General features: G+C 38.1%; 1 protein-coding gene across 2 annotated transcripts; it reads right to left on the bottom strand.

The window, feature by feature from the left end:
* Positions 1-217: 217 nt before the first annotated feature.
* HMGCR (3-hydroxy-3-methylglutaryl-CoA reductase) lies at positions 218-27,478 on the bottom strand. Of its 2 annotated transcripts, none has more exons than XM_012462148.2 (20): positions 27,348-27,478; positions 21,359-21,546; positions 19,811-19,922; positions 19,446-19,533; positions 18,130-18,214; positions 16,486-16,591; positions 13,803-13,909; positions 13,576-13,692; positions 13,028-13,188; positions 12,662-12,909; positions 12,375-12,553; positions 7,504-7,698; positions 6,984-7,142; positions 6,682-6,839; positions 5,620-5,725; positions 3,122-3,292; positions 2,639-2,779; positions 2,394-2,552; positions 1,824-1,978; positions 218-1,682 (listed from the first exon to the last, which is right to left on the bottom strand). In XM_012462148.2, the coding sequence occupies exons 1-20, from the start codon at positions 27,382-27,384 to the stop codon at positions 1,628-1,630; spliced, it is 2,727 nt and encodes a 908-aa protein (XP_012317571.2). In that variant the 5' UTR covers positions 27,385-27,478; the 3' UTR covers positions 218-1,627. The 2 variants fall into 2 exon arrangements, with proteins under 2 accessions (XP_012317571.2, XP_012317572.2); XM_012462149.2 differs by lacking the exon at positions 27,348-27,478 and adding an exon at positions 26,668-26,753.
* Positions 27,479-27,501: the final 23 nt, after the last annotated feature.

Below are 27,501 nucleotides of genomic sequence, written 5' to 3'. Positions count from 1 at the left end.
CCATGAAAAGCTCAGAAAGAGTCACTGGCTAAAAAGTCACAACAAAAGCAAGTTAAGCTTTACGTACAACAGAAAAGGTAAATCTTCCACAATAATACTGCAGACACGATCACTAAGAGGCTCTCCATGCTGCCGTGGTTTACGGGAATGTTTTTCAGAGTCCCATCTTCTACAAGAGACATCAGCTTTCCAAGACCAACACTTGAAGCATTAGAGGTAATACAAAATAAGGAGTTCTTTATTATTTATACAAAACTTGTACATTAAAAAAAGATTAAGACTCAATAACTCTGCTGACCCCCTGAGGAAGCTAAGAGCGTTCATGGGTCCGTCAAAGAGCCCTGTGTGAATGTTTCAGTCACCAACCTCCTGGCCACAGGAACTAGGCACAGTTCTAGGGCCATTCACGTGGCTCCTTCACTGGCTCTGCAAGCTGACTTTCCCTTTCATTAGGCTCGGCAAGCAAGCCAGGGTTTCCTGGACAAAATTAAAGAACATTATCTTCTCTGGCCCAAGCCAGAGCATTTTATCAGTACACAAGTTGATTTTTATTTCTTGAATAGCTTCAATAAACTAGCATAAGAAGCTTTATTACAACATATACAGATTTGATACAGTTTACAAAAAAAAACCCTAGATTTTTCAACTAAATAAAAATGTCTTTTAAGCAATTAAAGTTGGCTGAAAGGAACGCTATTTTTCTTTCAAAACTGGGTGTCTACACTGAGTTCTGAGGTCCCAGTCTTGCTTGTACTTGACAGTCACCCTTATCTCAGCAACATTAAGAGCTTTGACATCTTTAGTAAAGAATACAAAACCCTGTGTTTCTTAAAGGCTAATGCTGAAAGACATCTTACAGCCAATCTAGACAAACATTTATATTTAAACAAAAGGCCTCTCTGAACAAATAGCCTGCAGAGATAAATGCAGTGATTTGTTTTCCTGATAGAACTATTTAGCACTGTTGAGCACATTATTCTGTAGTTTGGGAATAAGAGTGTTTCTTCCCTTGAAGAAAACAGGTCCCCTTCTGAAGAATAATGCTGATTACCCCCAAAATCAAAATAGACCAGCACCAAATGAAGTATTAATTTACAAATATGAACTTAGCTCTTATTTCTGGAAGTTCTACATCCCAGACTTAATAAGTTAACTATAAAATCAGGAGTTTCGTCAGCTACAGTATAATTTAAAAATTCATTTTCAACCAGCAGGGATGAGGGAGAAGGCTAATCGCACACTGATCACCATGACCTTCAAGACTTTCATCAAAACTTTTTTCCCAGCTTGCATTTGCCTTCAGAGATGAGGTGTAGATTACCATCTTTGATGCTTTAACATACAATATTCTTGTTGAAATCTTTCCAAAGAGCATAGCACGTAGCACTAAACTGTGTTCAGATCTGATGAGTCTGTATAGAAAAATCCCTAAACTGTGTTCAGATCTGATGAGTCTGTATGAAAAACCTCAGACTTCTCTGAAACAGCCAAAAACCAAGTGGTTGTCTCACTGATCACATCTACTCATCCTCAACAAGACACTGCATTGAGTTTTTTTAATTCACAGACTTTACGTTAGTCCTTTAGAACCCAATGCCCATGTTTCAGTTCAGAACTGTCAGGCTATTCAAGCTGTCTTCTTGGTGCAAGTTCCTTGGAGGTCTTGTAAATTGATTTTCGACCTATGGTAGAAAATAACGAATATATAAAATATCAGGATGCAGAATTTTAACTTGGAACTACAGTATCTGAGTAATAAATTTTTATACTGCATATGTTTTGAAGTATAGGGAAAACATGTTAAATATATCTTTGAGTCTTACCTGTTGTGAATCATGTGACTTTTGACAAGATGTCCTGCTGCCAATGCTGCCATAAGTGACAATTCCCCAGCCATTACGGTCCCACACACAATTCGGGCAAGCTGGCGGGCATTTTCCCCAGGATTATCTTTGCATGCTCCTTGAACACCTAGCATCTGTAGCCAGAGAGAGACACAGCAAGAGTCACCCTTAAAATCATGAACAATTTCTTACCAAATCAACTAAAAACAGGGTAACTATACTGGCATCAGAATAGAACTAGGCTCCACTGGAAGTACTAACTTTCCAAGACTCGACAGCCAGGACTGACAGTGCATAATACCACAGCCAGCATCATATTCACAGCCTGACTGGAGTACCCTTAGCTCAGCAGGTGAACATTCATTTGCTCTCTTCATCTACTTTCTTACCTAAGCATATGCTTAAACATGTTTATTTGGACACAATGGATTAGGCTGGTATGAGACAAGAGTTTTGAAAAGACCAACTAAAATACAGAGGTGAGTGATACATAGTCCCAGACAGAGAGTCAGAACTAGGCTTGCGGACTCTGTGCCTGGTACATCATACCTGCAAACAGGCTTGCTGAGGTAGAAGGTTCGTCCCACCACCCACTGTTCCTATCTCTATAGATGGCATGGTGCAGCTGATATATAAATCTTCATTTGTGGGACCACTTGCTTCCATTAAAGTAATACAGTTTGAACTACCAACATTCTGTGCTGCATCCTGGAAAAAAGGAAAGAAAAATATACAATATGCTTCTTTCGTTTAAAAAAACATAATAGAAGAGAAGTGGAGGCTGGAGAGCTCACCTGCCCACAGGCAATGTAGATGGCAGTGACAATGTTTGCTGCATGGGCATTGTAGCCTCCTATGCTCCCAGCCATGGCAGAGCCCACTAAATTCTTGTTAATGTTGACCTCAATCATAGCCTCTGTGGTAGTCTTTAATACCTAGAAAATAGAGCTGTGTACATTTAGATGTTCCTCCAGAAGGCTGAGAGAAATGTTACCCAAATCTATCTTTCTGCACCTCCAGAAAACAAAGGAGTTTAGATGTGGCCCCATTTAAGCCCTGTCCTCCATAAAAAAAAAAATCCAAAAAAACAATCAGTAAAGTTTGTTCCTATGGATGCCACACATAGACAGATGGGCAAGGTACAACAGTCATCTTTAATGGAAAACACTGTCCCATATATTTAACTGTATTTAAAATGTTAATACTCCTTTCCCCCATTTTTAAATACAATTAAAGATTACAAAATAAAAAGATAAAATATCCATCCAATCACTCACTTCTCTGACAACCTTGGCTGGAATGACAGCTTCACAAACAACAGATTTTCCTCTTCCCTCTATCCAATTTATAGCAGCAGGTTTCTTGTCAGTACAATAGTTACCACTAACAGCTAGAATTTGCATTTCAGGGAAATACTCATGAAGTTTTGAAAGTGCTTTCTCTGTACCCTATTAACAAGAACCCAAAACATACACACATGAAAATGCATGAAGTATTTATCCTTACGAGATGAGAATAATTTATTTGTATCTACGATATATTTCTAAGTATAATAACTATACTTCAAAAAAAACTGAACACAAAAGTAACAGGTGTTTTATTAACCACCACAATTACAAATTTCATGGTCAGGTATAGATTCCTAATATGTTTCTCTCTAGGTATGAAAACCAAGTTCTTTGAGGTCATTGCTAATGGGATGTAGATAAAAATGATAATGTTAAAAATACTCAATAAGAATACTCATACTTGGCCGGGCGCGGTGGCTCAAGCCTGTAATCCCAGCACTTTGGGAGGCCGAGGCGGGTGGATCACGAGGTCAAGAGATCGAGACCATCCTGGTCAACATGGTGAAACCCCGTCTCTACTAATACAAAAAATTAGCTGGGCACGGTGGCGCGTGCCTGTAATCCCAGCTACTCAGGAGGCTGAGGCAGGAGAATTGCCTGAACCCAGGAGGCGGAGATTGCGGTGAGCCGAGATCGCGCCATTGCGCTCCAGCCTGGGTATCAAGAGCGAAACTCCGTCTCAAAAAAAAAAAAAAAAAAAAAGAATACTCATACTTATATGTCATTGGGGAATGAGTAATAAATTCCATCTTCTAGTTATTCAGCTGTTACCTAAAAGCCCAAGTAATGAAGTCTGTAAAGAGAAGTGGGTCATAAGGGTTGATCTTGTGAAAACAAAGTCGTAAGGCTTTGTATTACATAAAATACAAATAAGCCTTCCAATGACTTCCAATTAAATGGAATTAATTCAATTAACTCATACCCTGACAAACCAAAACACATTTGTTGGCAATTAAAAAATTTTTTATTGTGGTAAGACACATAAAATTTACCATCCTACCCATTTGTAGGTGTACAATGGTAAGTATATTCACACTGCCATGTAACTAATCCTCAGAATGTGCAGGTTTGTTACATAGGTATACATGTGCCATGATGGTTTGCTGCACCTATCAACCTGTCATACAGGTTTTAACCCCTGCATGCATTAGGTATTTGTCCTAATGCTCTCATTCCCCCCGTCCCCTGCCCCCCAACATGCTTCGGTGTGTGTTGTTCCCCTCTCCATGTCCATGTGTTCTCACTGTTCAGCTCCCACTTTATAAGTCTGAATGTGTGTTTTCTGTTCCTGTGTTAGTTTGCTGAGAACCCCTGATAAAAACCATTCTACTCTCTGTCTCTACGAGTTTGACTATTCTAGACACCTCATTCAAGTGGAATCATACAGTGTTTGTCTTTTTGTGACTGATTTATTTAGCATAATGTCATCGAAGTTTATCCATATTGCATCATGCGCTATAATTTCCTTCCTTTTTAAATCTGAATATTCCATTATATATATAAATGTATATACAAAATATATAGACATATACATACACACACAAATATATATATTTTTATATATTATATACATACACACACACACACACACACACACACACACACACACAAATACATCTAATCTGTTGTCCATCAATGAGCACTTAGGTTGATTCCAACTCTTGGCTATTATGAAAAATGCTGCTACAAACATAGGTGTACAAATATCTCTTTAAGAACTGCTTTCAGTTCTTTTGGGTATATGCCAAGAATGACAACTGCTGGATCATATGGTAATTCTATTTTTAAGTTGTTGAACTGCCATATTGTTTATTGGCAATTTTAAAGCTTATACAGATGCTCCTTGACTTTTGATAGATTTATTGGGCTGTAAACCCCACATAAGTAGAAAATATTCTAAACTGAAAATGGATGGAGGGATGGATGAATGGTCTTGCTCCATTGCCCAAGCTGGCCTCAAGCTCCTAGGCTCAAGTTATTTTCCTGCCTTGGCGGAAGGTCATCACCTGTAGTGAGGACCACAGGTGTGTGCCACTATGCCCAGCTAATTTTTTTTTTATTGTTTGTAGAGATGGCATTTCACTATGTTGCCCAGCCTGGTCTTGAACTCCAGACCCCAAGCAATCTTCTTGTTTTGGCCTCCCAAAGCACTGAGATTATATTGGTGTCCTTAAAGACAAATCTTGAAGTCTCTGGAAGAGGTCAGCTTCAAAGGTGACCTCTTGACTGGATAAAGTTTTGAAGTGTCAACACTAAGATTCTTCCCAGTCCTGAGTAAACCCAGGATATGTGTAATGCCAAGTTTAAATTAAACATATCAAATAAGGAATACCAATCAACAAATGCTTTATTGATATTAACATGAGTTATATCAATCAATATTTACCTTTCAATAAAAGTACTTTCAGATACTCTGCCTAACTTACCTTTGAAATCATGTTCATCCCCATGGCATCCCCTGACCTGGACTGGAAACGAATATAAAGGTTGCGTCCAGCTATACTCGTATGAAGTTTCTGTAGACGTGCAAATCTATAAATAAAAGATGGAAAGATTGTATTTTATTCCTTTTATTTATTTTTATTTTTTGAGATGGAGTCTCACTCCTCTGCCTAGGCTGGAGTACAGTGGCGTGATCTTGGTTCACCGCAACCTCTGCCTCCTGGGTTCAAGCGATTCTCCTGCCTCAGCCTCCGAGTAGCTGGTATTACAGGCGTGGGCCACCATGCCCGGCTAATTTTTGTATTTTGAGTAGAGACAGGGTTTCACCATGTCGGCCAGGCTGGTCTTGAACTCCTGGCCTCAAGTGATCTGCCCACCTTGGCCTCCCAAAGTGCCGCGATAACAGGCATGAACCACTGTGCCTGGCTTTTATTTTATTCTTTGAAGAAGATGAAAGTTATCTTGAAATCTAGTTCAGTCACTTCATTTCATGTGTAAGAGAAAACTAATGGAAATTACTTACTTTCTTTTTTAAGTACTATTTCTACTCCGTTTCATTCCTAAATGCCACAAGAGGAGGGCTGTTGACAATTATTTCTTAGTAAATTTACAATTTGCATAAAAACAAATGTGTTAGTTTGAACTATGTTGTGGTTATCATTTGTGTTGATTATGCTACTTTATAAATTTAACTTTATTTAAAGTAAATCTATTATACTAATACTTCTCTCCTATTTGGAAAATCTTTTTTTCTAAGACAATTCTCTCCTAGGCAAAATAACAGACTTATCATAATTGCTAGCTCACACTTTTTTTATTCCTCACTCATTTACCTCTATGGAGCTATTCATTTGAATTGACATTCTTTTTTTCCCCAACCAATCATAAACATTACTCATTTTAAATGAAGGACTTTAAAGCTGATATTCTGTTATGTTCTCTTAAGCAGGTAATATGTTAACAATTATGTTTGGAATCACAGAAAATGACACTGGTTCTAAAATAAACAAATAGAGATAAATGTACAGACAAATCCACTCACACACCTACTGGTGCTGTCAAATGCCTCCTTTATTACTGCGAACCCTTCAGGTGTTTCGAGCCAGGCTTTCACTTCTGCAGAGTCACAAGCACGTGGAAAACGCACAACTGGGCCACGAGTCATCCCATCTGCAAGGACTCGGCTGCTGGCACCTCCACCAAGCTACATGGTATATGTCAGAGAACCACGTTACCCAAAAACACTTCTACTTCACCCAAAATGTATCCCTGATTGTCTCCAAAACTCTTCTCATTGCTTTACCTAAGATGTATTTTAAAACTGGCAAATATATAAATGTCAACTTACACCTATTGCTCTGCAGCCTCTATTGGTGCTGGCCACAAGACAACCTTCTGTTGTTGCCATTGGAACCTGAAATTCTTTTCCATCCAAGCAAAGAGGTCCTGCCACTCCAACAGGAATGGGCATATATCCAATAACATTCTCACAACAAGCTCCCATCACCTAAAAGGTAAAGTCAGGCACCTAATGAAAATCTATACAGTGAACGCACAAAAACTCATCTCAGTTCGTCAGTAGTAACTATCTTCCAACTTAATCCTTTAGTATGTATTCTTCTTAAGCAAAATTTTTAATTTACCTTTAAAAAGTGTTTACAATACTAAAATCTTTGAGTAATGACTATAAAAACAGGAAAAAATATTTTTGATTTCTATGACCTACATCATAAGCAGAATAAAAAAATTACAGTAAAATGATTTAAAAGGAAAATGTTTTAAAAAACTATGCACATATACAAAACTAATCAAGAAAAGAAAAAGATTAAAAATATACAAAGCAAACCTCTCTTAAGAAAGTAACATACCAAGGAATAATTATAATCTCTGTAAGGTAGGTACTGGAGAGAAGAAGGTTCTGAAAGCTTTTTGGAAAGTAACTGTCGGCGAATAGATACACCACGCTCATGAGTTTCCATCAGAGTTTCCAACTTGTAGGCTGGGATATGCTTTGCATTCACTAACTGGATGATCTCAGCATCACTAAGGTATTTTGCACCTTTCTAAAGAAATGGAGAAAAAAATAAAAGCAGGGGTGAGAGAGAGAGATGTAACAGAAGACTTGAAGGACTGTATTTCATGTTATAAACCATCTAATACAAACAATGCTAAATTACAATAATGTAATTTTTTCTATTAAATCACTGTAGTTTTTAATTAAAAGATACCTCTGCAAAATAAACAATTCATTTAATACAAATAATACCAAACAAAAATAATATAAATACCCTATCATTAGACTTTACAATACAAAGAGAGACATGCACTAATACACCATAAAAAGAAAAATAAATATTAATTTAGCAAGGTTTCAAGTGTGTGTCAGACATAACAGCTATTGTTTAAACTCTAGTAAACTTTCAATTTTTAATTTTCTGAACAGGCAATATATTCACATCGTTAAAAAACTAAATATTAAAAGACATATACCAAAAGTCTCCATCCCATCCCTGTCTACCATCTGTCCAGTTCTTTGCTACCTACACATCAATAGGTACCACTGTTTTATTGTGTATCTGTCCAGAGATTCTTTTATGCATGATTATAAATATGCATAAATATATACACACACATATGGGTATAAATTCACACAAGTGTTAGGCCAAAGGGTATGAACATTTATAAGCTTATACATTTTTATAATTTTTACAAATTTATTAATTGGAATAAACATTGTCCAATTGCCTTCTCACCAGCAATGTAAAAAAAGACCTTTTCCTGCAACCTTGATAGATTGTTACTAAACTTTGGGATTATTGTCAATCTGATGAGTGAAAAAAATATCTCAAGTGCAATTTTAATTTGCATTTCTCTTAGGATGAAGCTAATCACCTTTTCACATTTTCAAGAGCCATATGTACTTTTTTCCTGACAACAAACTGATTATATTATCTGCTCTTTTTAAAAATTAGATAAAAATTTAGTCTTATCAATTTGTAGGAGCTCTTATATATTAGAGAGATGAGCCCTTTAGCTTTAAATATAAATTGCCAATATTTTCTCTTGGTTTATTAGCTGTCTCTTCACTCTGCTTGTGGTAGTAATACACATACATATACATACACACATATATACACACACACTCATAATCACTACCCTCTACAAAACTGGTACCAGTAATTAATTTTGTGACTAATACCTCTGGGTTTATTCAAGGATCTTCTTTGTAAACGTTAATATTAGCCTAATTTTTCCAAAGAATATTAAGATAAACATTAGCTGGTTTATGTATTATCAAGGCAAATTCATTCAATCTTTTAAAGTTTACTGAGCATCTATGAAATCCAAAGCCCTCTCAAGACATGGACTCAGACTTCAAAGATATTCATGTAAATGTGATATAAGCAACAAGGTACAACTACCATTAAAAATGCACAGTCTCAGCCGGGCACAGTGGCTCACCCCCGTAATCCCAGCACTTTGGGAGGCTGAGGTGGGCGGATCATGAGGTCAGGAGTTCATGACCAGCCTGGCCAACACAGTAAAACCCTGTCTCTACTAAAAATAAACAATTAGCCAGGTGTGGTGGCACATGCCTATAGTCCCAGCTACTCAGAAGGCTGAGGCAGGAGAATCAGTTGAACCCGGGAGGCAGAGGTTGTTGAGCCGAGACTTGGCCATTGCACTCCAGCCTGGGTGAGTGACAGAGTGAGACTCCATCTCAAAAAAAAAAAAAAAAAAAAAAAAAAAAAAGGCACAGTCTCTATATAAAGGAGGCATCAGAAAAGAAAGGTTACTTCTGTTTGGAGGAATTGCACTAGGTTTCATAGAGATGCTAACATTTGCCCTAAAGGTATGAACACCTGGAGAGGGGGCAAGTCAGATGACAAGAACAATAAAACCCAGAGTTGAGAACTGCATTTAAAGAATGACTAAATTCAGCTAAAAAGTATATGATTAAGAATGCAGGCCAGGTGCAGTGACTCACTCCTGTAATCCCAACACTTTGGGAGGCCAAAGCAGGTAGACCACTTGAGGCCAGGACTTTTGAGACCTGCCTGGCCAACATAATGAAAACTTGTCTTTACTAAAAAAATTAAAAATTAGCCAGGTGTGGTGGCACATGCCTGAAATCCCAGCTACTTGGGAGGCTGAGGCAGAAGAATCACCTGAACCTGGGAGGCAGAGGTTGCAGTGAGCTAAGATTATGCCACTGCACTCCAGCCTGGTTGAGAGAGTAAGACGCTGTCTCAAAAAAAAAAATGCAGATGAAACATATTCAAGTATATAATATTGTGCTTAACCAAAATAATTTTCGTGTTGAGTACAGATAAATTTTGCAGCTAACTTACCAACAGATTACTTTTATCTTTAGAGTTGGAAATTCCAAACTTCAGATATTCTTATAAAAAAATATCGAACAAATGAGCTGATAAAGCTTGCTCAATACCAAACCCTTTTAAGTAGAAGGGAAAATAAGCCAATGTCTGGGTGGGCACGATGGCACACGCCTGTAATCCCAACCCTTTGTAAGGCCGAGGCAGGAAGATCACCTGAGCTCAGGAGTTTCAGACCACCCTGGTCTGTAGATAGGGAGACCCCATATCTACAAAAAATTTAAAAAGTAGCCAGGTGTGATGGCACACACCTGTAGTCCCAACTACTCAAGAGGCTTAGGAGGGAGGATTGCTTGAATCCAGGAAGTCAAGGCTGCAGTGAGCCGTGTTCATGCCACAGCACTCCAGCCTGGGCAAAAAAGCAAGACCCTGCCTCAAAAACAAACAAAGAGCTGAACTACTCTACTGCAGGCCTGCCCTCTGCAAGCCTGAGACCTCATCTGTAAGATAAATTTGCCTATTCCATGGGTTGATCAATGGAAAGCAATCAATATTTATTTATTTAAAAGCTTTCATGTACAAGTCCTGGCTATGTAGTATGTAGTCTAGCTGAGGAGACTAGCACTTGACAGAGCTAAAACACAAGCACTGTAAGAGGAGTTTTGAGTTTCTAAAGAGGGAGAGGATTTAAATAGAAATCAGAATATCAAAAGGAAAGTAAATTCTTTATAGAACTATAAAAACTAAAACGAGTAAGACTAAAACATTAAAATTTCCAAGTGAGATTCATTTACAAAAAAAAATCTATAATTAAGGTTCTTATGCCCACCCTGTAAGTTCTGCTAACTCTGCATATAGCAAAATAGCTGAGTTACTGATATATATGTTAACAGGAAAGAGGGAAAGGAAAGAAAAACACACTTTCTCTCTTACTCATGTGCACATCAATAAAAAATTAACCTCAGAAAGATACCACATGATTTCTCTTATATATGGAATCTACAATAGTCACACTCGTATAAAGCAGAGAGTAGAATAGTGGTAGCCAGGGCCTGGGGAAGGAGAAGTGGGGAGATAGTAAGGAAATGGTCAAGATGTTGGTACAAAATTTCAGTCGTGCATGATGAATAAGCTCTGGAGATCTAATGTACAGCAATATGACTACTGTTAACAATACTCTGTACTTGAAATGTGGTAAGAGGGTAGATTTTAAATGTTTCCCAAAAAGCAGAATGAAAGACAGATAAAAGGAAGAAAAGCAAGGGATGGAGGAAGAAAGAGAGAGAGACAGGAGAAAGGAGAGAAGAAAGAAAAAGAAAAAAAAGGAAAGATCACTGTGTGAGGTGATGTGTATGTACCTTGATGGTGGTGACTGATTTGCAATGTATACATACATAAAACATCAAGTGTACACCTTAAATAAATAAAATTTTGGCCAGGCGTGGTGGCTTATGCCTGTAATCCCAGCACTTTGGGAGGCTGATGCAGGTGCATCACTTGAGGTCAGGAGTTCAAGACCAGCCTGGCCAACATGATGAAACACCATCTCAACTAAAAATACAAAGATTAGCCAGACATGGTGGTACATACCTGTAATCCCAGCTACTCATGAGGCTGATACACAAGAATCACTTGAACCTGGGAGGCGGAGGTTGCAGTGAGCCAAGATGGCGCCACTGCACTCCAGCCTGGCAACAGAGTGACACTGTCTCAAAAAATAACAATAATGATAATAATAATAATAAAATTTTACTTGTCAAGTATTTTTCAACAAAGCTGGTGAAAAATTGCATTTTACCAATAAATGTATTAAAATATATTTTTAAAAAAGAATTAACCATATTAAGCAAACATGAATGGAACATGATTATTTGCACCAAAGCACAAATAGAATCATATGGTCATGTAGGCAGAAGATCCTTTTCAAATCTCAGAAAGAAAAGCAAGCTTCCTCATGGGTATCAAGCTTACAAAACAAAACAAAAACAAACTTTCTTCTATCTTTGAAACTTGTCTCTGTGTTAAATTCTTTATAGGCCTCAACATACCTATGAGAATACAGTAGTCACTCGTCTCTATGACAAACAGTAATAAACTAGAAAAAGTTTTGACTCTGGAGTCAGAAAATCTTGGACCCTGCTACCAGCTTTACCATTTCCTAGATGTACTACTTTGGGAAATTAAACATCTTGGAGCCTCAATGTTCTCATCTGAAAAATAGATAATTCTACCTACCTCTCAAGGTTGTGAGAAATAAAGGAAGAAGGTAGTTATCTGTTAAGTCATGTTACAGAGTACCTAGAATTCAGCTGTAGTGTTCAGCAGACACTAGATTTTTCTTCCTTGAAAAAGCTCCTTTTTAAAGAAAAATGCCACATTTGAGTTTATGTTATCATCCTCACCTCTGCATTCCCAAGTATCTGTAGACATTCTTCGTTAGGCCGAGGTTCCCTGGGAAGTTCAATTTCAGGTTCCTGTGTCACCAGTACTGATGAAGTATCGAGTAAGGAGGAGTTACCAACCACAAATGTAGCTCTGTTTGGGGTATCTGTTTCAGCCACTAAGGGTTTTATAACCTCAACTGTCCAAGAGATCAAAAGAAATCTCATAACATGGCACATAATTTTGAAAATAGACTACTTTTTGACAAAGCAGTGAAGGATTGAAAGTGAAGAGAATAACAAGTTACCTTTTCTTTCTCGGTTTATCCCTGTCTCTTCCTCTACTGAATCACATTTCTGGTTATTTCTGACCAGCACAGGTTCACGTCTACAACAATTGTCTGGGACTTTCTTTTGTGTCACTACAGGAGATGTGATAGGGTTTTTTAAGGAGAGTGTAGATTCTGTCTCTGCTTGTTCAAAGAAGATGTACTTGACAGCCAGAAGGAGAGCTAAACTTAGGGTAATAACTTGTTCAATATCCATGCTGATCATTCTGAGTAAAAGAAAGCAAATTAAAATATTATTCAGAAATGTAAAGGTCAAAATCTAAACTTATATTAGCATAGAGTGTTATGATTAATATATCACAAAGTAGATTTCAATTAACTTACTTAGAGAGATAAAATTGCCAGAGGGAAACACTTGGTTCAATTCTCTTGGACACATTTTCATCCAGTCCTAATGAAACCTTAGAAGTATCTGCTGTACTGTTTTGAGGAGAAGGATCAGCTATCCAGCGACTGTGAGCATGAACAAGAACCAAGCCTAGAGACTGAAATAAAATTTTTAAAATGATGTATCCTCTGCATATCAACAGAGCCTAAGTTTCTTATCTCTAGCAACTGGACAACCAGACATTATTTCTCATAGCTTCCCCTTACCATGAAAAGAAAGCCCCTAGCTTGCTATGCAGCTAACTAAAGTAGCGACTCCACTGAAATACTGAAAATTAGAGATAAGGTGGAGGAACTTAAAAAGTCGGTTTAGGGGAGAGGGACTAATAAAGACCAGGAGCCTCAAAGAAATGAACACATTAAGAAAAAAAGGAAGAAGAAGGTGCAATATCATTGAATAGACCAAAAATTGTAAAGAAAAAGAAATCTTAACAAGAATGAGATTGGAACTGAGAATACTAAAAGGAGAAGAAAACTGTCATTACCATAATCATCTTGACCCTCTGAGTTACAGGATTAGGCTTATTTTCTTCTTCTTCTAAAACTCGGGCAAAATGGCTGAGCTGCCAAATTGGACGACCCTCACGGCTTTCCCGAGAAAGCTACAAATTAAGTCAGTGAGATGTTAGAAGGTATTGATTCTGTTTAGGTAAACTGATGTAAGCAGAAATCTTACTCTTCTACTAGTGCCATATGTAAGAAGTGGTCTTACCTCTAATACCAAGGACACACAAGCTGGGAAGAAAGTCATGAACACGAAGTAGTTGGCAAGAACTGACATGCAGCCAAAGCAGCACATAATTTCAAGCTGGCGCACCCCTGGTTAGAGAAAAATTAAATATATAACTAGTAAAGTGTACATATTTTTGATGCTGCATATATTACAAGGATATATTTGTCTTCCTGCAGGTAGACAAATACATGAAAATATTAGTACATTTACTGGAAATAGAATTAGCAACTCAGAGGGGATGCCAATCCTTAGGGAATAGCAGGAATAACCACAGAACTCTAAGTCCTTCAAGGGCAAAGATCTCGCCTTCTCACATGTCTCTAGTATCACAATGCCAGGCAGAATGTAGTGTTTAATACACAACTGATAAACATACGTGTTTCCAATTCCTTTTTGTCCAACAGTAGTGCCTTGTTATGAAATAAGGAGAGAGACGACAGGCTACTCTAATGGAACAAAATCTCAAGTTACACTATGGATCTAATCCCACTTGTTAGTAGAAAAGTAATTTGCTTATGAACCAAGGATTATTTCTTAGAAGTAGAATATCCTGCCAGTTATGCCAGTCTTGATATAGATCAAAATAGTATTTTTTGTGTACCACCAAACTCTAATTTCAATATAACCTCTACGATGCCTACTGAAGTTCTTATAATTTTGGTTATTTCATTGATCTGTTTGGAAAATAATAATACAAAACGTCAATTCAAGATTAAAAATTAACAAACACATTCCACTACAAAATGTATAAAGTATCGTCTGATAATCTCAAATAGAAAACAAGAATTATAGAGGCTGGAAGACACCTTAAATTGCCACCAAATCCTTCTCCCTCACTTTACAAATAAACTTGAGTATAATATAAAATATATTTCTGATGTCACACAAATATAACAACACTTTGAAACATAAATTTAAAATGTCCTATAAAAGCTGCTCACTAGAAAAACTACTATCAAAAACTGAAAGTTAGATTTTATTTTCTAAATTTTAAGATACCATTTGACTGACTAGAATAAGCATATATTGTATTTTTTTAATTCCACAATTACTCTCAAATATGGAAATTCAAGAGACTACAAAATCACAATAACAAAAGCATTATAAATCAAACTACATTTTAAATAGTAGCTGAATATAATCTTTTCAAACTTGAGGCCACTGAAACCATACCTGACCAACGCTTTCACAACCTGACTATCTACTATTTCTCTCCGCACAATATTCATTCATGTTGTTGGCATATGCTCTCCAGGCATTCTTCCTTACTGTGTTTCAAGTAAGTCTCTCTGTACACAAAGAAACAATACCAATCCACATACATCCAAGAAGCTAAGACTTTCTTCTTTTTGTACTGGCCTTTTCAAAGGGTTACTTCCAAGTTAATATGTGTTAAATCTGTCCTTTTCTACCCTAACCCAAGTCTCTTAACTATACCATTTCTGTATAGCTGTAAATTATGTCTCACTGCCTTCTCCAACCACAGATCTAATCACCTCCTTTGTCTACTTCTCTAACCATATCACCCAACTGCCTTCCACATTAGTTTCCATGTATAATCCCTTGGTTTCATGGCCAAACCATTACTTCCTGGCTAATCCTTTCCTCACATGTTCCTGTGCTTGAATAGAATCATACAAGTATATTTTCATCTAATCAACGTTCTTCTTGAGTGTAGTGGTGGTTACCTGACTACGTCATTGTCAAAACTCATAAAACTGTACTTCCAAAAGTGAATTTTAAGGTAAGTAAATTTTTTAAATTAAAAAATATTTTATTTGCTAAATAAAATCTTTTTTGAAAAGAATAAATAATTAAATAATAATTTACTCTAAGAAACTAAGAAGCAATATTACATTTTTAATATACCATTAAAATGACAACCAACTACTTCCTTAAAAGTTAGATAATTTACTTCTGAAAGAATGAGACATCTATTTCATTGAGGGCTGTAAGGTACCAGGAAATACACAGTAGTTAAGTAAGTACGGTCTTTATGAGAAAGCCATAAAATATAGTCCTAATGATTAGGAGACCTTCACACAGCATGATACGTTCAATCTGGCAAATTTCCATGCCAGGCCATAATTTTTATTCTACATAATGAAGTCCTATGTTTGATGTTAATATCTAATTCTCTACTATCCAATTAAGAATGAAGAAATATGTTGAGGCTAATGCTAGGTACTTGCTGAGATGTACTGCTTACTATTGGATGAAATATCTCCAGTCACCTTTTTGGTGAATCTTACTCAGATCTGTTCAATTCCTGACTCTTGTCTACCTACCTGACAATGAAAACACAAGGAACCAAGTCACAAATGAAGTCTAAGTAACAGCAGGGGCTGGAAGGTGTTTTCCAGACCAACCTTGGAATGTAATATTGGTTACAAATCAAACAAAAGCAAGCAAATGAACAAAAATATCAAAAAGTGGAACACAGAGGATGGCAGGAGTAAAAAATAAATCAGTAACCTGCTGCTCAGTTTTCACCAAAGCCAACTGACACAAGGCCAGATATACCCACACACTAATACAATAAAATTATTTTAAGAGTAATTTAAAAGTCAGAATTTAACAATAAATAATGCAAATCCAAGATGTTCTTTTTCCTCTTTAGTGACATACCTACTTTAAAATATAGCAAAAATTGCTTACAAACCTGACATGGTACCAACTCCAATCACAAGGCATTCAACAAGAGCATCAAGGGTAAACGTGGGACCTAAAATTGCCATTCCACGAGCAATATTTTCCCTTACTTCATCCTAAAACAGATCAAACATATCAATGAGGGCAAGGTGCAAAAAGCTTATTAAAATGTTAGAGTGTCCTATGGCTTATATTAGTATCAAATAATAATAATAATAGTATCAAATTACTATTCAAAGAATAAAATATACAATATGATAAAACAGGTATTCAAGGTAGAAAGTATGATAGTAATATAAAAGTTTTTTTTTTCTTGAGATGGAATCTTGCTCTGTCACCCAGGATGGAGTGCAGTGGCACAATCTCGGCTCACTGCAACCTCCACTTCCTGGTTCCATTCTCCTGCCTCAGCCTCCCCAGTAGCTGGGATTATGGGTGCGCACCACTATGCCCAGCTAATTTTTATATTTTTAGTAGAGACGGGGTTTCACCATGTTGGCCAGGCTGGTTTTGAACTCCTTAACCTTATAATCTGCCCACCTCAGCCTCCCAAAGTGCTGGGATTATAGGCGTGAGCCACCACATGCAGTCAAATTTTTTAAAAAGAACATATATATTGTCCTCATTCCCTTTCCACTGAATAAGATATTTCTCAGGAATATTCCTTTGAGGTGGTGTATTAACTCTGTCATTTAATCCCACAGAATTAAATCCTACAACATTCTATATTTTTGCCTACCATTGACAGAAACTTAGTTGCAAATTTTTTATGAGCTCATGTTAGTATTATAAAACCAAACTCATTTCCTTGTCAACATGGTCAAATTATAAATATTCATCAAATAAATAACCAGGGCAGAATTATGTGCTATTTCATACTCAAGATACTCTGATACAGTATTGTTAAAAAGGTTTGGTTCTTTAAAGTGACTAGTGAATATTAAGATGAAACTTAAAATAGGAAATAATGCCAGGTTAATTTAAAGAGTTTAAAAATAAATCTGGCCAGGTGCAGTGGCTCACATCTGTAATCCCAGCACTTTGGGAGGCCGAGGCAGGCAATCTTGAGCTCAGGGGTTGGAGACCAGCCTGGCCAACATGGCAAAACTCTGTCTCTACTAAAAATACAAAAATGAGTCGGGCATGGTGGTGAGTGCTTGTAATCCCAGCTACTCAGGAGGCTGAGGCAGGAGAATTCCTTGAACCCAGGAGGTGAAGGCTGTGGTAAGCCGCGATCACACCACTGCACTCCAGCCTGAGTGACAGAGGGAGAATACATCTCACAAAAATTAAATTCAATCAATCTACCCTGGGCTTCTCTTCCATTAGATCCTGTTCTGCTCTCAGATCTGTTTCACTAGGTAAATATTCTTATTTATCCCCAAATTATTATTACCATATTTTCTGAAAGCTTTCAAAAAGAAAAATGGGGCAGTACCAAATTCCAGTAGCTACATAATTTTAATTGAGTTGTTAGATAAATGGGACTGTTCCTGAGACTTATGAAGACCAGTCTTGGGACTTAAGAATTAAACTTAAAATTTTGGGCAATTCTTAAATCTTGGGCTATGAAGAAACTCTATTAATCTTTCCTACTAATATAAACTGAAAAAAAGAATACTATTCACATTCCTATCTTATAAGTAATACTTACCTGTGAGTTGGAACTGAGCGCAAATTTTGCTAATGCGCTTGCTCTGGAAAGGTCAATCAAAAGTAGGAAAAAGGGCAAAGCTTCACTGGAAAAGAACAAAATGATCAGATACATTTAACGGGAAAAAAATGATTTCACTAATCACTAACTGTGGAAGGATAAACTAAACAAACTTTCTGGAGACTAAGTTGGCAATAATAGCACTAAAAAGCTCTAAAAAGCCGGGCACAGTGGCTGACGCCTGTAATCCCAGCACTTTGGGAGGCCGAAGTGGGAGGATCACCTGAGGTCGAGAGTTCCAGACCAGCCTGACCAACATGGAGAAACCCCATCTCTACTAAAAATATAAAAAATTAGCTGGGCATGGTGGTACATGCCTGTAATCCCAGCTACTTGGGAGGCTGAGGCAGGAGAATGGCTTGAACCTGGGAGACAGAGGTTGCAGTGAGCTGAGATCATGCCATTGCAGTCCAGCCTGGGCAACAAGAGTGAAACTCTGTCTCAAAAAAAAAGCAAAGCTCTAAAAAAAGCAAAACCACTGTCTCACTTCTAGGAATGTAGCTTAAGAAAATAATTGTGAATATGAACAAAAATTTAGCTACAAAGATATTCAACACAGTATTGTTATTAATGAAAAAAAAAACAACCTAACAGTCCAACATTAGACGATTAATAAACTACAAGACGTTTAGACAGAAGAGAATACATATAGCCATTACAAACAATTTAGTTTATCATTAAGTACATGGAGGCTGGGTGCAGTGGCTCGTGCCTACAATCCCAGCACTTCGGGAGGCCAAGGCAGGTGGATCAATTGAGTTCAGGAGTTCAAGTCCAGCCTGACAAACATGGCGAAACACCATCTCTATTAAAAATACAAAAGTTAGCTGGGCATGGTGGCAGGTGCCTGTAATCCCAGCTACTTGAGAGGTTGAGGCAGGAGAACTGCTTGAACCCAGGAGGTGAAGGTTGCAGTGAGCTGAGATCATGCCATTGCATGATCCAGTCTGGGTGTCAAGAGCCAAACTCTGTCTCAAAAAAAAAAAAAGGACTTGGAAAGATGTTGATAAACAATTATTATGATAAATGAATTATAAAGCAATATATATGATCTCAGAAATTTTTCAAGTGATAAAAAAAGTAGAAAAGGATATATGCCAAAATGTTAATAGTTATTGAAATTAGCCAATAGCAAAATTACACAAAAAATTTCCCCTTATTTCCTTAACTTTTGAAAATACATCTTTACAACATGGGGAAGAAAAGTTTTTAAAATGTATTTTGACAGAAAGTATATTTAGGTTTTAAATACTTACTTCAAGCCTGTCAATTCTTTATCTAAGAAGTGAATGACAACTGTACTGAATACAAAGCTTGAGAAAATTGTGAAGAGGCCAGCAATTCCTAAAATGACAAAAGTTCAATACTGAAAAAACTTTATCCTTTATTACACAAATAGTAACAGCCCCATGCCATATTCTGAGATAATACTAGTTTTCTCCAGATTAAGATCTCAAATTTCAGAATGTCTAATTGCGAATAATAAGGAAACTATTAAATGCATGCAGCACACTTTCAGCAATACACATATTTCCAAATACATCATTTGAACGAACAGGTTTATTTCCACAGCAAATAAAAAATCTGATGACACCACAAGTTAAATATGTAAAACTATTACCCAAAATATATTTTGATCCAAGCTGACGTAAATTCTGGAACTGGAAGTAAATATACAGGATTGCTATGCATCGTGTTATTGTCAGAATTATAATGTCACTGCTCAAAACATCCTAATAGGAGAGACAGAAAAGGAAATTTCAATAGCTTTGACTTTTAAAATAAGCAATCAAGGCCAGGCATGGTGGCTCATGCCTGTAATCTCAGGGCGGATCACGAGGTCAGAAGTTCAAGACCAACCTGGCCAAGATAGTGAAACCTTGTCTCTACTAAAAATACAAAAATTAGCCGGGCATGGTGGTAGGCTCCTGTAATCTAAGCTACTCGGGAGGTTGAGGCAGGAAGATTGCTTGAACCCGGGTGGCAGAGATTGCAGTGAGCCAAGATTGTGCCACTGCACTCCAGCCTGGGCAATAGAGTGAGACTCTGTCTCAAAAAAAAAAAAAAAAAAAAAAAAAAAGGCAATCAAAAATAAGAATTTTTGGCCGGGCACGGTGGCTCACACCTGTAATCCCAGCACTTTGGGAGGCCGAGGCAGGTGGATCACGAGGCCAAGAGATCGGGACCATCCTGGTCAACATGGTGAAACCCTGTCTCTACTAAAAATACAAAAATTAGCTGAGCATGTTGGTGCAGCTGGGCATGTTGGTGCGCCCCTGTAATCCCAGCTACTCGGGAGGCTGAGGCAGGAGAATTGCCTGAACCCAGGAGGCAGAGGTTGCTGTGAGCTGAGATCGCGCCATTGCACTCCAGCCTGGGTAACAAGAGTGAAACTCCATCTCAAAAAAAAAAAAAGACAGAAAAAATAAATAAATAAGAATTTTTATTTTGCATGAGTCATTCATTTATATATTATCATGAGAACACAAATGTAAGCACAATACAAGTCCAATAAAAATATCAAACATACAAATCAAAAATTAAAACCAACTTTTAAACAAACCACTGTGGTAAGCCAATACGTCAACACAATCTTTTTTTTTTTTTTTTTGAAACAGGGTTACATGCTGGTACCCAGGCTGGAGTACAGTGGTGCAACCATAGCTCATTGCAGCCTCGACTTCTCAGGCTCAAGGGATCCTCCTGCCATAGCCTCCCAAGTAGCAGGACTACGGGTGCATGATACCACATCCAGCTAATTTTTAAATTTTTTTTTAAAGACTGGGTCATACTATGTTGCCCAGGTTGCCCAGGCTGGTCTTGAACTCCTGGGCTCAAACAATTCTCCTGCTTTGGCCTCCCAAACTGCTGAGATTATAGGCATAAGTCACTATACCTGGCCCACAATCATTTTTTACTTATCAGTCACTTAGACATTATTTCTCAAATAAAGTCAATTACATTCATTTGTGAAGAAAAAGCAAAATAATAGTATTTCTAGTACATTCCATAAAAGTAAACAGAAATTTGAGGTAAGTTCCTAAATACTAAAATAAAGATTTTACCTAACTTAAAAATTATGTGGTCTCTAAAAGGACCATATGAGGGCTCTTTAGAAATTGAAAATATAATTTACTAATTTAGTCAATATCAAATTAACTTCACTAACCTCTTCAAACTTTGGACATTCATAATTCCAACCACAGATCTTATCGTTACCAGTAAACATATTCATGGACATCATGCAGATGGTCAGTGTCACTGTCCCCACTATGACTTCCCAGGGATGGGAGGCCACAAAGAGGCCATGCATTCGAAAAAGTCTTGACAACATTGTAGCTACAAAATTCTTGGATCCTGGAAGGAATATAAAATGTGAACACTTAGTATACAGCTCATTGTATTTTTAGGAAAAGATTTTAAGGAAAAGTGTGCTGTAAATCCTGCTTTGTATGTACAGTGTCCTACACATAAGACTATTGGATAGTGTTCCTTATAATTCTGGAAAATAATTATAAAATTAAGAGAACTCTGTTATTACTTCTTCACTCAAACACTTAAATCCTTTATTACTCACTGGCAACCAACTTTAAAGCAGCCATTTCTTAAAAAAAATATGAATTCAAGCATTTAAGATCAAACCAGATAAATATCTTGGCCTTACTATCTGAGCCAAGTAGAAGAGCAATAAAGCAGAAAACGTAAGTGAGAAACAGCTATTCACATTTTCTAATTACCTAGATTTAAAATGCTTTTAAGTACCTTCTTCATCATCTACATTTGATTACACAAAAGTAAACACCAAAGAATCTACTTGTTGCGTGTACTGCCATAAATCATGTTAGTTTCTAAGATCCTCAAGGCAGGGACCTCTTATGCTTTTTCATTCCATAAAACATATGGCACAATGTCACTACCAAAAGGATGTTTAATAAACCTTCCTAACATTGCTGTCAACAGAAAAAGGTCTTTTCTGATTGAAGTTTCTACATTAATAAAACAGGGTAAGAATTTGGCTGCTTTTCTTCTAGCAGAATCATCAACAATAGTGCTAGAAGATCAATGGAAAAGCATTAGCTGTGAAAAGCTCCAAACTTTCAAAACTAATCAAAAGCTAGAACAGTAGTAGAAGAGGATGACTGGCTGAAGTATCTGCATATAGCATTCAAAAAAATTCCCAACAGGACATACAGATGATTTGGATCTAATGACTACCATGACTAAATTTCCTGTTAGCTAAATAATAATTTTGATATTTTGATTTTGAAAAAAATCTTATATTACGATTGGTCTCCACCAAGAAACCTGCAAGTCTTACTTCTTTCACTAAAATTAATGCCTGTGATAAAGCATATTAGTAAACTATGAAAATCAACTAAAAAGATTTAAAAAGTAAGCTCATTAACTGCCACTCTAGCAAGAATTCAAATGAATCTCACATTTAGTAATAACTAAGAAAGTGATTGATTTGTTGAAGACAGACTATAAAAAGGCAATCAAGTAAGATAAAGAAAGAATTAAACTATTTATAAAGGGTTAGGAGAAAGACAAAAAAAAAAAAAAAAGAGTAGCTTTAAGGAACCAAAGCAAATACCCAGTGTCATCTCTCACTGCATGACTCAATGTTCTCTACATTTCAGCCATACCACACCACTAGCTAAACAGTTTTCAAACTGCTGGTCACAACCCTTCACTGGATCAATTAGATCATGACATCAACTTTGTCAATAAGAACAAACATTTTTAAATGAAATAAAATAGAAAACAATATCATAAAAAAAAATAGCTGTTGGGTAAGCCAGGTAGTATGGGTAGGTATTATTTCTTAATACTATGTTTCAAGAAACTACATATATATAAGCGTGTGTCTGGCTTCCAACTTAACATGTATTTCCTACTGTGGGTCACAGTTTTAAAAGCCTGGCAGTACCTAAAGGAATATAAACCTGCCTGTGTTTACTCATGCTTTTTCAACCTTCCACCCTGAGTCTTAACCATCAATTTACCCTCCAGCACCTTGCACTCATATATAGCATTGCTCAGCGAATACCGGCTTACCTGTAATTCTTAAAACTAACAGTAGCAGGTGTTTTACAATACATCTTGAAACAGACCTAAAGATAACTTTTTTTAAAAGGCATCTAGATATGGATGTAACCTATGCCCTCTAGTTTAAGGCTGAATGCAGAGCATTCAGGGAACATATTAACGGTGGAGGGGAAGGAGAAACACTTTACATCCCAGGTTGAGTATCCCTTATCCAAAATGCTCAGGACCAAAGTATTTCAGATTTGGGATGTTTTCGAATTTTGTAATATCTGCATTACATTTACTAGCTTAGCATCCCTAATCCAAAATCCAAACTCCAAATGCTCCAATGAACATTTCCTTTGAGTGTCACATTGGTACTCAAGAAGTTTCGGATTTTGGAGCATTTTGGATTTCAGGTCTTCAGATTAGAGACAGTCAACTTGGAACTATCCTGGAAAATAAACAATAGCAACAAAATACTTTCTATTAAATTAGCAGTACTTGGACTTAAAAGTATTGGAAATCTTTAATCAAATCTTAGATTTGAACCCTACTTAATTATAACCAAAAGCCTCATTAAAAGGCTAGGTTTTCATGATGGTATTCTATCACATAATTTCTTTCTTACATTTAAAACACAACTCTACCAGCTGGTCTAAAGGATCAACTAGCATCAAAGTTCCAGAAAGTGAATTAACTACATGTTTCAAAACTAGATCAAAATTATTTCTAACCCTCCTTCCCTGCAAAAAACACTTCGGCTCAGGTTATTCCTCATTATGTCAATCAGATTCATTGTCATTAAAAAATTAATTCATTTGAATTAAAATCTTAGCTGCAACCCAGAAGGAACACCAATTTGTGAACAAATTGGTTTAGCATCATAAACCCGTAATTATACATTAGACACATTATGTTTTCCCTCAAGATTTCATGGCGGCATTGTAATTCTGGGACTTTTCTTCCTAGGTGTAAAGTCATCTTTGCAATATTCAAGGAAAAAATTACACATGATCCTGTCAGTCACCTCACCTAATTTGCAATCAAACTGAGTATGAGGGTGTGTCAAAAATAACCATAATTATAAACAATCTCATTTCCCATGAACACCCTCCTCATTGCCCTGTGATTATGCAAAGCATTTACATGCCGTAGAATCCAATCTTCCACCTTTGTCAGCAGTTGCAAATGACACAAGCAGGCTACAGGATAGCTCCTGCAAATTCAGTTGACAGTATTTATGCCATGCTGCAATAAAAATTAATTCTACTTAAAGAAAGTAAATAGGCAAGGTATGCCTTACTCATTCAGACTAAATAGTATGCTGCATTTTACAAATTCTTTAAAAGAATAGATAATTCTCTCTTTTTTTTTTTTTGAGACAGATTCTTGCACTGTTGCCCTGGCTGGAGTGCAGTGGGGCGATGTCAGCTCACTGCAACCTCTACCTCCCGGTTTCAAGCGATTCTCCTGCATCAGCCCAAGTAGCCGGAATTAAAGGCGCCCACCACCACACTCAGCTATTTTTTGTATTTTTAGTAGAGATGGGGTTTCACCATGTGGGCCAGGCTGGTCTCGAACTCTTGACTTCATGATTCGCCTGCCTCAGCTTCCCAAAGTGCTGGGATTACAGGTGTGAGCCACCACATCTAGCCTAGTATAAATCTTAAATGTTAATCCAGTCTGAATAATTGGATAATTCTTAAATGGATCATTCTTAAATGTTAATCCAGTCTGCTATAGAAACCACCTACCATAGCCAATTGCAGAAAAGGATGCTTTGGCATCCTACTTCCTCCTACTCAGCACTCCATCTGCATTACACATTCCAGTATTTGATTATATACTATCTTACAGTGTTCTCAAATTAATTAATGTATACATTTTGTCTCTTTGAAGGCAAGAACCACATCTTATATGGTAGTCATTTTCAATCCCAACAGGATCTAGCATTCTGCTGCTCAAGCTGGTATTCCAGAAAGAAGAAAAAAAAAATCTTGCACTGGCAATCAGGAAACCTGAATTCTATACTCAATTATATTACATTCTATTACATGTTGTTTTTAAGTTCCATCTCCTCTCTTCATTCACTTATGAAGCTAGAGTTCTAAAGTTCTCTGACAAAGATAAGCATTAAATAGAACCATATGAAACTGCTATTTTTGTCGGTTAAAAAAAAAAAGTCGAATTGTAAATACTGGCAATTTCACACGGGTTAACCTAAGTAGACCATAATGTGATTCCATAATGTGATTATGGTCTAGAAACTAGACCATAAAGGAATAAAAAGTATGTGCTTACACAAATACACACTTCATCTTGAAATGGTTATCCCATACACCTGGCAATTTTCATGTTAATGCTGTAACCTATGTGCAATTTTGTACTGTCCAGCACTTTGCTAGATTATCTCTAAATTGCAAAATGCCTTTCATTGCATGGAGAGGAAAATAAATTCATAAATAAACCAAAAAGTACATTCTCTATCTTGTGGGACGCCGAAATTACGCACATTTGTACAGCCCAGAAACAAGTTTCCTACGACTCTGCAGGACCATGTCTAAGAAGGCATTTCCTCAAATCCTGAAATATTTCAAATGACTACTTAAGAATGGAGTACATCGATCTCCTCCTACTGCAGAAATTAACTTCTGTATCTCCAAGGTACATTTTTCCTAAAAGGACATCAGCACCAAGGAGACTACGCCCCTAATGGGAAAAAAAAAAAAGAATACTTGGAGTCCTTGTGCGAATCTCCACGTTGGGCTCCGCATCCTCTCAAGACGTTCTCCTGTAAATAACTGGACACAGCTACACCAATCCATGATTCTTTCATGTCTCTAAGTTAGTCAGCAGCATTTACAGAGATCTTTCCCATCACCTAAAAGAAAGATGCTGACGAACAGCAGCTCCTAGGCGTGAATGCCTGGATCCTGCATTCGCTTCTCCCGTTTGTTCTGCGGGCGGCTGCCCCGGCAGCCCCAGAGCCCCCTGGCATTTATCGAATCCAGAGGCCTCCCTGCCTGACACGCTTTCCGTCCCGATTATCGTGACCGTGCAGCCAGCACTGCCTACTCTGAGCAGGGCTGACGAACGCGGCTACGCCCCGCGGGTCCACCGATGATGATCGCAGTCCCTAAGAGGCCAGACCGCCGCCCGCCCCTCAAGCCCAGCCCGCGCCCCCAGATTCCTCCGGCACTAGTGCCGGCCGCCGCTCGGCCAGCCGGGCCTCAAGGACGTTCCTTACAGTCCCTGCGGGTCTGGGCCGCCACATCGACAAAGGGCAACCGCAGCCCCCTCCAGGTCCGCAGGAGCTGCCGGCAGCCACTTCCTAAGGCCGAGCGAAGCTCCAGAACTGCCACCAACTCAGCCCAAACCCCGCTTCCACCCACCTCTGCCCCGCTCCCCGCCACCACGGCCGCCCTTCTCAGCCACCGCCTGCCTCACCTCCAGATCTCACTAGAGGCCACCGAACCCAGGTGCCGGCGTTCCGCCTGTCTCCAGTCAACGGAGATACGGGGCGGAAGGAACCCTCGCCTTACGCACGCTCAGAGCCGGACGAGCCTTTGACCAATAAGAGAGGATCGTTCGATCGTCTAGCCAATCGCCTGGGGGCTTCTCGGCCTGACGGCGTACGTCACGAACTGTCGCCTTAACAACCGCCCACTGCTCTCTGCCGGGCCAAGAACAGGCACCGCACCATCTCTCACCATGGCTTGGCCAACCAATAGCCGTTCGAGTCGCAACACTAGGGCCTGCCTATTGGTCCAAGAGCCTTGGGGGCGCAAGCATGGCAGCTGCCTAGCCGAAGGCGATAGGGGACCTGGCGGGTGGAGTGTCCCACAGCCCCAGGGCCTGACCCGTGGTCGTCCTGGCAGTGAGAGTACAGCGGGAGGCAGTGATAGGAAGCAGAAATGCAGCGTGAGGGAAAACTGAGTCAGGTCGATGACTGAAAGCGCAGTTACTAGAGAAGGAGAGATGGAGGGAAGTGGAGGCGGCCCTGAAAAAAGAGAGGAATATAAAAAAGGGAAGGTGGCAGCGACGGGCACCTCAGACCTGTAGCTGGCCGGTAGCTGAAACCAACGCTTTCCCGAGATTTACCCATTAGTGTAAAAGGCTCCAGTTACCCGCGTCTCCCTCTCTTGTATGGGACATCCGTTGCATACCGGATTCTCTCTGAAATGTGTCTCTCCTGCATCTTCTCTGCGTTCCCTCTGCTCTCCGCCTGGTGCAGGGCTTTATTATCTCTTACTTAAAACAGTGCAATAGCCTCTCCTAATT

The sequence above is a fragment of the Aotus nancymaae genome, unplaced genomic scaffold (genome assembly GCF_030222135.1).
Source record: "Aotus nancymaae isolate 86718 unplaced genomic scaffold, 86718_ANA_hifiasm-v0.15.2.pri h1tg000014l, whole genome shotgun sequence".
In the NCBI taxonomy this organism is placed as follows: Eukaryota; Metazoa; Chordata; class Mammalia; order Primates; family Aotidae; genus Aotus; species Aotus nancymaae.
Note: the sequence above shows the minus strand (reverse complement) of the source record. Positions and strands in the feature narration are given on the sequence as shown.

Bases quoted from the DNA above. Each gene is read 5' to 3' on its own strand.
- HMGCR (XM_012462148.2), bottom strand. From the start codon at position 27,384: ATGCAACGGATGTCCCATACAAGAGAGGGAGACGCGG. The intron at 13,189-13,575 runs GTAATGACAGTT...ATTTTATTTCAG, and splicing joins AGAGGGTCAAGATGATTATG to TCTCTAGGCTTGGTTCTTGT. The intron at 7,143-7,503 runs GTATGTTACTTT...TTTACCTTTTAG, and splicing joins GAGATTATAATTATTCCTTG to GTGATGGGAGCTTGTTGTGA.